General features: G+C 39.0%; 1 protein-coding gene across 1 annotated transcript; it reads right to left on the bottom strand.

Annotated features, from left to right (window-relative positions):
- Window positions 1–874: 874 nt before the first annotated feature.
- On the bottom strand, window positions 875–3,047 carry rgs4 (regulator of G protein signaling 4). The gene is made up of 5 exons (XM_056259791.1): window positions 2,924–3,047; window positions 2,486–2,602; window positions 2,303–2,364; window positions 1,517–1,680; window positions 875–1,425 (listed from the first exon to the last, which is right to left on the bottom strand). The coding sequence occupies exons 1-5, from the start codon at window positions 2,965–2,967 to the stop codon at window positions 1,177–1,179; spliced, it is 636 nt and encodes a 211-aa protein (XP_056115766.1). The 5' UTR covers window positions 2,968–3,047; the 3' UTR covers window positions 875–1,176.
- Window positions 3,048–10,528: the final 7,481 nt, after the last annotated feature.

Raw genomic sequence — 10,528 nt, 5'->3', positions numbered from 1 at the left:
GTAATGAGAAACTTTTCAGTAATGAGATATAGATGGCAACCAAATTAAATACTAAATAGGCCTACTTAAAAAGTAAATACTAAAAACATTCTATAGAGTGACTAGCATTTTTTTAAGAAACTATTTTTAAGAAACAATATTTAAATAAAAAAATTTTTTTGAATATTGCTCTCTCAAAAAACGTCATTATATACTCCAAATTGTTGTTTAAAATCTCAAGACTAAATATTCAAATGCAATTTGTTCCGAAATGTAAAATGCAGCAGTTGTCTGTTTGATCTTTAAGTATTTCGGAGACCATTTGAATTTTATGATATTATTTTATTCATAAATATGAAAAAAATAAATATGGAACCAGTAAACAAATATGTAAACATCTCACATGTGACCATTTATTCTAACCGGAGCATTTGTGATATGATATGTAAAGTCTGCCTTACAGCCGAGACACAGTTTCACAACCGAATGCGTCATGAATCATTGGCAATGACAGGAAATACATTGCACATGCACATTTATCACATTCATTTGTCATTTTGTGGATTATGATGGATGCCCAATAGAAAGAAAAAAAATGCTGGAAAGGTCACATTTTAAGGAGAAAGAAATTACATCACCCAAGTTAAGAGAGCTTATACACTCACATATATACATACTCGTATTACATGACATTACAAGGTTAAAGAGAATACAATTGGTTATTGTTATTGATGTTGATGATGCTATTATCATCGTAGCTCAAATAAAATCCTAAGCACAAGACTTTTCCATCTGTAACAGTCACTTAGTTGTAAACTACAACACATGTATTGTTTTCCCAAAGCCAATTCAGGGAATTTTAAGGTTGAATACATGTGGGTTATTTTTGTTGTCAGTAAAAGCACTGCCTGCATAAAATCCGTTTACCGTGAGATTACCGTGTACTCTCAAGAAGTCACAACATCGCTGCAAAGCTAAAAGTGGGAAATAGCTTTTGCGTAACAAGTTCTGCCCCAAGGGTCTTGACTAAAAGGCAAATGTGTTACGATCACAATGGCTGAACCATCTAATGATGTCTATTAGCTCTGGCTTACAACCTTTTTTATTCATAAACATGAACAAGCGTTACAAAGCCAAAGTGAATGGAAATCACATTATGGCAAAGTTCGTTATACACTTTGTTCATCTAGGGTCAGATTAGGCATAACTAGGCAGGCACTGACTGTGGTCAGAAATGTGTTGCTTTCCTTTCTTCTCTAAACTGCAGGGTTTGTTGTGCGTCAGTGGTTGAGACAGTTCCATGAACAGTTTGGATTTCAGGAAGCGCCTGTACGAGTCCTTTTCCATGAGGGTGAAGATCTTACTCTGAGCCTCCTCAAAACACGATGCGTCACACCTTTCCAGATTCTTCCTAGCCTGCTCTCTGGTGGCCGAATCCAAATTCACCTAAAAAAAAAAAGAAGATGAATGGAGATTCATGAGGACATTTTATATGCGATAAGCGGATAGACCTTGTGCAGTCAAGCAGTGCTCTCACCTCACTGGGGGAATCGGCATCAACGTATCGCTCAAATATCATTTTAGCTTTCAGATTCATCTTGTCCACTGATGTCTGCTTGAAATCCTCACAGGCCACCCAAAATTCAATGTTCTCTTGACTGTACTCAGACCGTAAAAAGGAAGCGAAAGCCCTCCGACCATCTGAAAGGAAAGAATTTAAGTGAGACTCAATATACTGAATACAAAATATTAAATAATAATAGAAAATGATAGAATAGAATAGAATAGAATAGAATAGAATAGAATAGAATAGAATAGAATAGAATAGAACAGAATAGAATTCTGAAGACATTCAAATCTGCATCTAATCTCATTATTTAGAGGGAGCGGATGCTGCTGAGGTTTTTGGAATGAAGAGGTCAAGGCTTTGAGTCTGAGGGGGATTCTCTGAGGACTGCCCTAGTGGTTGATGACCCCTGAAGCCCACCAGAGCAGAACACTCCAGCTCTTCAGGGGCCACCAGTGAAGTCTGCGGACACGTAGCACGCGCGCTCTAGAGCGTGAGAAAAATATGGTCATGGCCTGTCAGAGCGATTATAAACATAGTCTCCTTTAACAGAGACATTAATGAGGCCAAGGGCTCCTTGACAGCAAATACAAGGCCGAATAAACAAGGGGCAGTGCAGAAGTCTCAGGCTTTCTCATTAAGCCATTTGTAAGCCACAGCCTGTTCATCGTTAACACATGCTGGTTTCTAAGATTTAATCAGGAGTGGATTTTTTTTATTATTATTATTACATTACCAAATAATCTGGAAACTTACCATCATTTTTGATCAGGTTGTTAAATGAAGTTTTCCATTTCTCAGTTTCAGCAGGAGGGATTCTACAATCAGATGAAGAATTAATAACCAAAATGTTCAATATAATATAATATAATATAATATAATATAATATAATATAATATAATATAATATAATATAATAGTCATGTTGCTCCAGCCTTACCTGTTCACCACTGTGACCTTCGCCTTCTCCTTCTCTTTCTCCTTCAAAGCCTTCTGCTCTTGAGGTGGATCTGGCTTTTGAAGCAGAAAGCCAATCTTATGCTTTATGTCTTTGGCGCTGTTGAAGAAAATATGTAATTAAATTAATCTTTTGGCTTTAAAGACTCTACTGTGAAAAACAAAATTATGGAAAGCAAAAGTAACTTAAAAGTAGCTTCTTTTCTCTTAAATATCTCTCAAATGACTGCTTCTAATTTACCAGCATAATAAAACACTTTTCCTTTTTCCATTACTTAAAACAACTATTGAAATATCAAAACAACATAAGTTCCTATTAGTCCACTTGAGAGTATACAGAGTATAAAAATATATAAAGTCTTGAAACATTGAACAAATAATAAAGAATATCACCTATAATTTGCAATGAGCATATTCATACCTTTTTAAGCATGTTGCGGGGAGGTCTGCAAGCCCTTTACACATGGTGCTGGTGCGTAATACAAATCCAAAGCTACAGAAAAAGAGTGTGTCACAAAGCAGATCCTCACAATCTCAATGCAGTCTCCTCCTACAACTCTTCTTTTATACAGCCCCAGCCTTCACAACAGAACAGCCAGCCAATCACAACAGAGGCAGAAACCAAGCAGATGCAAAACCAAGGTAATTTCCAAAGTTTTTGAAAGGAAAGGAGTTTGATGTGAACTTTGTTGAACCTAAATCAATTTATGATGTATAATAAACATGTGATGGGATTTTTTTGTGGTGTACTTTTACTTAATTTTTTGAATGCATTAACAAAACTATCAAATTAAATAAAAAATAATTAAATTAATTAAATATAAAATCAAATTAATAATGAATACTTAATATAATAATGAATAATTAAATAATAAATAAATTTTTTGCAAAAGAGTAGTAGAACTTACAGTGGTTAATATATGTCATTTTTAGAGCTATATACTAAGTTTCATATGGTTTCATTTTTTTCACCCAAGTATAGTTTAAAGTTCTCTACACTTATTAAAACCACTCATATTTTTAATGGAAATCTTATATTCTCCAAATGTCATGTTTGTGTCATAATATTGCCATTATTCACCAGAGCAGTCTGAACAAACAATCACAGCACAAAATGTATTTAAACACTTTGACTGACCTCCACGACACCATGCAGCCCTTAAGGTCAGAGAAGCCAAATACCTGTGGTCTCCATGCTCAGTTTAACTTGTTGTATCCCTCAATGACCTAAAGCAATGGATCTGTGATAAGAAATAAATATTACACATTAGGACCACTACAAATGAGAATAAAGCTGTGCACAAGGCAACTGAACATTTGTTCTGTCCAAGTCATAAATTTCAATAAATCCTTAAAGAAATATTTCCTTTATATCAAGACCCCATTATTATTTTGAACTGATCAAGTTATGACACAAATCTCTTCACTGGAAAAAAACTCATTTACTACAGAACAAAAGGGAAAGGCAAAAGGCCAAATTCTGTAATGATACGGAGACAGGAACAGACTGCTAATCACTGGCTATCATTACCCTGATTTACAGAGCTATCAGATCATGTCAGGTCAGTATAAGATCATCTATTACCCTCTCACAAAGGAAATGCACTTCATTTTAAAATTTATGGAAGCATTCAAATCCTGATAGCAAATAATTTATTGCAAGAAAGACATTCTAACTGCAATTTAGAAATATTAGAAACATTTCAAAACATGTCATCAACATTTGGAGTTAATTAGACATTGCACATTGTAAAAAATATATTTGTGAACGTAGAAAGTTCTCAATTATCTGAATGTACCAGTTCAGGAAGTAATTGAGAAACAATAGTTTGATTTGCAATGTGGGTTGAATCATTTCTAATACAACTGTGTGTGTGTGTGTGTGTGTGTGTGTGTGTGTGTGTGTGTGTGTGTGTGTGTGTGTGTGTGTGTGTGTGTGTGTGTGTGTGTGTGTGTGTGTGTGTGTGTGTGTGTGTGTGTGTGTGTACAGACTTTCAGTTGTTTGCAATGAACAAATCAAACAAAAGTCATTGAAATAGCTTAAACCAATAAATATTTCAAGTGGTTTCCCCGAATTTAACCAAAAATTAAACTTCTAAAGACTTCTGCAGTCTCAACATTTTTCAACCCCCTGAATAGAAACCCTCACAACAGCACAAATCTGCAAAACATGTGTTGTCTCAAGCACACCTGATGCAACTAATCAAGGGCTTCATTAGTTGCACCAGGTGTGTTTGAGCTAGAACACATGAAATATTTGAACTGGCTAGGGGTTTGTTGAGTGTCACGTTTGACTGCATGATATAAATATGGCTAAGTCAAAAGAATGGTCCAAAAAGTTCAAAGAAGATATCATCGCCCTTCACAAACAAGGAACAGGATACAAAACGATAGTGAAGACACTAAATGTCCCTAGAGACACCATTGGAAGCATAGTTCGCAAGTTCAAAGTTAAAGGAACAGTGAAGCTTGGGCGTCATTGGACCTTCCAACAGGACAATGATCCCAGGTATACCACAAATTCCACCAAGGCTTGGTTGCAGAAGCAGTCCTAGAAGGGTCTACAGTGGCCATCACAGTCACCTGACTTAAACCCCATAGAAAATCTCTGGTGGAATTGAAGGCGGCAGTTGCAGCACGCAAAACCAAGAATATTACTGAACTGGAGGCCATTGCTCATGAGGAATGGGCTAAGATTGCTCAAAAACGCTGCCAGAAGCTGGCGTCTCATTTACACCAGGTCATAACAGCAAAAGGGAGTACTTAAGATGCTTGCCATGAAGGGGTTCAATCAGTTTGAGGCTGCAGAAGTCATTAAAAGTTGCATTTTAAGTTGAATTTGGGGGAACCACTTGAAACATTGTTGTGTTGAGCTGTTTTAATTATTTTTGTTTGATCTGTTCATTGCAAAGTGAAAGCCTATAAATTTTGCCAATAATCCTGAATGGGGGTTGAATAATTTCGATTACACTATATATATATATATATATATATATATATATATATATATATATATATATATATATATATATTGATTCAGTCACATTTCATCTTCCTTCTCACATACAGACTTTGTCCACAAAACTTGCTTAAAAGCACGTCTCTTCTCACTCGGTCCCGTTCAAATTGTTGTTGACACATCCATGCAAAGTATTGAACCAATCCTATCAATAGCTCTGGTTAGTCAAATGCCTAAAGACAAACCTGTGACTTCAAAACCAGAAAAAACTATGCAGTAAGTCTATCAGTTCCAGTTCATTCAACAGCATCAGCTAGACCATATAAGGTGTGTATGAATGAACAATAGTTTAAACCAGGGCAGACTGAGAATGTGATAACTAAGGTCATATGAGATCATATTCAGGGGAAAAGTCACCTTCTCCTTCTATTAGCCTACACCTTTCTTCTTATCATAAGTTACTTGGTCCCAGATGTGGGGCTGTGACTCAAAGCATGTGGGCCGTTCAGCTCCATTAAGTTTTAGATATTGGATTTTCGCTGATTACGCATTCGATGCAGTCTCCTGTAGATAAATGATTTCTAGAATGCAAGATTAGTCTGTAAACAGAAACAGAAACTATTTTCATAGTCAACCACAAAAGAAGTATAAATACTAGTACTACTACAAACAGCAACAACAATAATAATAGTAATAATAATAATGAATGCATATATATATATATATATATATACACTCACCGGCCACTTTATTAGGTACCCCATGCTAGTAACGGGTTGGACTCCCTTTTGCCTTCAGAACTGCCTCAATTCTTCGTGGCATAGATTCAACAAGGTGCTGGAAGCATTCCTCAGGGAGTTTGGTCCATATTGACATGATGGCATCACACAGTTGCCGCAGATTTGTCGGCTGCACATCCATGATGCGAATCTCCCGTTCCACCACATCCCAAAGATGCTCTATTGGGTTGAGATCTGGTGACTGTGGAGGCCATTTTAGTATAGTGAACTCATTGTCATGTTCAAGAAACCAATTTGAAATGATTAGAGCTTTGTGACATGGTGGAAGTAGCCATCAGAGGATGGGTACATGGTGGCCATAAAGGGATGGACATGGTCAGAAACAATGCTCAGGTAGGCCGTGGCATTTAAACGATGCCCAATTGGCACTAAGGGGCCTAAAGTGTGCCAGGAAAACATCCCCCACACCATTACACCACCACCACCAGCCTGCACAGTGGTAACAAGGCATGATGGTTCCATGTTCTCATTCTGTTTACGCCAAATTCTGACTCTAACATCTGAATGTCTCAACAGAAATCGAGACTCATCAGACCAGGCAACATTTTTCCAGTCTTCAACTGTTCAATTTTGGTGAGCTCTTGCAAATTGTAGCCTCTTTTTCCTATTTGTAGTGGAGATGAGTGGTACCCGGTGGAGTCTTCTGCTGTTGTAGCCCATCCGCCTCAAGGTTGTGCGTGTTGTGGCTTCACAAATGCTTTGCTGCATACCTCGGTTGTAACGAGTGGTTATTTCAGTCACTGTTGCCCTTCTATCAGCTCGAACCAGTCTGGCCATTCTCCTCTGACCTCTGGCATCAACAAGGCATTTCCGCCCACAGAACTGCCGCTCACTGGATGTTTTTTCTTTTTCGGACCATTCTCTGTAAACCCTAGAGATGGTTGTGCGTGAAAATCCCAGTAGATTAGCAGTTTCTGAAATACTCAGACCAGCCCTTCTGGCACCAACAATCATGCCACGTTCAAAGTCACTCAAATCAACTTTCTTCCCCATACTGATGCTCGGTTTGAACTGCAGGAGATTGTCTTGACCATGTCTACATGCCTAAATGCACTGAGTTGCCGCCATGTGATTGGCTGCTTAGAAATTAAGTGTTAACGAGCAGTTGGACAGGTGTACCTAATAAAGTGGCCGGTGAGTGTATATGTATTCGTCATTTCTTCGTCATGCAGACACATGCCAAATTATAGGCCCATTATTTATTGTGCATAGAAATATGACCATTAGGTGGAGTTTTGACATATCCTTCTAACTACCTGCCAAAAAATCAGACTAAATTGCTGTGCTATTGATTAGCATGTTGGAAAATAGCAAATGTCACATAACCCCTCATGCAAGCTAAAGACACAGTCAGGTGTAAGTTGGATCTATGCCTAGTACATAATGTACAAGAGCAAAACTACAAAATAGGGCAATTCTGAAAATTGTCGTCTGATGGTACATTCACGCCTCAGAGTGCAATTATAGGCTGATAACATGCAAACATACTTTTCAGAGATTATAGCCCTAGACTTCTATTGATTGATGTGTCTATTGTTACCTTAATGGAATGTTAGGATCAAACAGCATTTATGGCAAACAGTAACAATTAAAAAATCTTTTAAAAAAAAGAATAAAAAGCATAAGAATAAGAATAAAAAGAAAATCAAAGTGAATGGTGAATGGGGGATGAAGTGAATTGGGCCAGTTTTTGGATGATTTTAAAGCAGAAATCTGAAATTTATCAAAGCACTTACATTAATTTGCATCTTATAACTATATATATTGTTTATTATAAAGCTGTTTAAATCATTGTCATTTTAGGGTTTATGGGTTTTACATGGCAGTGGCGTTGTAAGAAGAGTGCAAGAGTGGCGTTTGGGTAAACTATCCCTTTAAGTGTGGAACCACTGACTGAACACTTTGTGTATAGCTTCAAGTTTCAAGAACAGTTGTGCAGCTTCAAGTCATTGCAAGTTTGGCCGGGATTCAACCTGGTGCATTTCACATGGAGGAACAATACTCCTTCAAGCTCAATATGTTATGCATCACCTCACAAAACCCTCTAAGTTCATACTTCAGTTGATGCACAGCCATATTGATCAAAGAACCAGACTCCAGATGAGAAACAAGCTTGTGAGGTGAGATCACCGCTCTTGGCTCAATAGTGTTTAATCTCGCTCTATCTCTCAGTCTATCAAATCATGAGGAAACAAAACATGGTTCACCTCAGAGTAATGTCATATCAATCAGTTCCAGCTGCTACATTTACACAGGAAATAGAGTCTTGGTGGCCTTAGGTTGTCCAGGTCATTTTTCACCATAAAACATTGTGGTTAATCAGGTTAATCAGTAGATTTGTTCACCTGCTCCATTCCAAACCAGTGAGCTGCCTACAGAGGCAACATTTTTAAGGGATAGGGTAGTCATCTTATGATAGCCAATTTGAAACTAAATTCTAAGTCAGGATCACATCTGCAGTATCTGCTTGTTAAGTCTTACGTCATGCGTCACAGTTTCCGGGTCCAATCAGATGCCAAAAGCAAACAACCAACTGTGCAAATATAACAGTGTTCTGCAATATTATTGAAAAATCATGATCCTAACCTTTATATCCATATGTCAGATGGACATATATTGATTAATCTTTTATGAATTGCTAAAAAAATTGGTGCCCGGGATGCTGTGAGCCCGGAGACTGTAATGTACACTGTGAGTTTTTAAAAGCTTATAGCATAAATGTGTGATATGAAAAAATAGTGATCATAAACAGCTGTTGAGTATTCTCAGCTGAAGCAATAGAAGCTTAGACCAAGAAACAGTATTTATTACATCATGACTTTACAATGTGTAGAAGGCAATGCCAGAATGCATTGCGATATCAATGAAAAAATCAATTTAAGATGGTGATATTTTGTTAGACTGAAAAGTGCAGTATAAATAAAAATAGTTTAATATACCTCTGGTCTTTAGTGACCTGCAGGGACATCATTCACAACCCTCGTCCTGATTTTTTTTTTTAAGTTAGACATAACATAAACAATATCACAAGAAAAAATTAATAAAATTTTAAAAGCATGCCTGTTTTCCCATTCACTTTTTGTAAAAATTCTATAGGGTCGCTAACGACCTGAGGTGTGTAACAGTGTAAGTATATTTCCCTTTCGTAGTCACTTCGAGTTACGTCGAAGTGACGACGAAATGGGTGTTTCGCTTAGAAGCCTATCACCTTCGAGTGTTAAAAAACGAGCCAATGGCAAAAAAATGCCATGGGTCTGCGGAATTTGCATAGCGTAACTCCGCCCCACCTCGTGGGTATATAAGGAAGAACGCTGGCAGAATGCAGACATGTTTCTGCTTCGGAGCCAAGAGGTCCTCTTCACTCCTACAGCCTGAATTATCTCTGAGTGTCATCGAGTATCCTTTGAGACGAGCAGCTCTCCAGTCTGTGTTGGTGCAAAGGCGATTTCCAGCGAGTTTCACATTCCTGCCTGCTGATCTGTGCAGTGGTCTGCATCCAGCGTGTGTGTTTCTCCCTGGCCGCTTTAGCACAGGCTGCTGAGCGTCCTTTCACAAAAGATCTTGCACGGGCACGTCTTTTTCAAGATGTTTCGCCCGTTTATTTCTGGGTGCGGTCGTTCCGTCTCATTATCTGATCATTATCATCATTTCCTTTCTTCCCGGAAGTGCATGAGGAGGTCACAAGCTCCTGGAAGTCCCCGTTGTCTTCCCGTGATCGCTCGGCGACCTCCTCCACCTTCTCTGCCCTTGATGAGGCCGCGGTGAAAGGGTACACTGGGGTTCCCCCTGTCGAACGCTCTGTTGTGAAGCAACTGTGTCCGCAGAGTGCTTCGATGTGGCGTGGTGACCCAAAGCACCCCTCCAAAGCCTGTAGGTTTTCGTCTACCTTGGTGGCGAATTCCTACAGAGCTGTGGGGCAGGCCGCCACCTCACTGCATGCCATGGCCATCCTCCAGGTCTACCAGGCCAGGATGCTCAAGGACGAGGGCAGAGCTGACCAGGAGCTCTTTGATGAGCTGCGCCGCCACCGACCTTGCTCTCCGAGCGACGAAGGTGACCGCACGCTCCCATGGTCAGGTGATGTCCACAGCTGTGGTCCAGGAAAGACACCTCTTGCTTAAGCTGGCCGATATGCGGGATGCCGAGCGGACACGTCTTCGCCCAAAGGTTCTCGGCTGCCCAGAGACAGACTGAGGCTGTTAAGCACATACTGCCCCAGCGGCCAGCTGCTGCCTCAACCCAGCCGCCGGCTCAGTTCACTCAGTCT

This window comes from Rhinichthys klamathensis, unplaced genomic scaffold (genome assembly GCF_029890125.1).
Source record: "Rhinichthys klamathensis goyatoka isolate OS25496 unplaced genomic scaffold, OSU_Roscu_1.1 h1tg000007l_1, whole genome shotgun sequence".
NCBI classification, from domain to species: Eukaryota; Metazoa; Chordata; class Actinopteri; order Cypriniformes; family Leuciscidae; genus Rhinichthys; species Rhinichthys klamathensis.
Note: the sequence above shows the minus strand (reverse complement) of the source record. Positions and strands in the feature narration are given on the sequence as shown.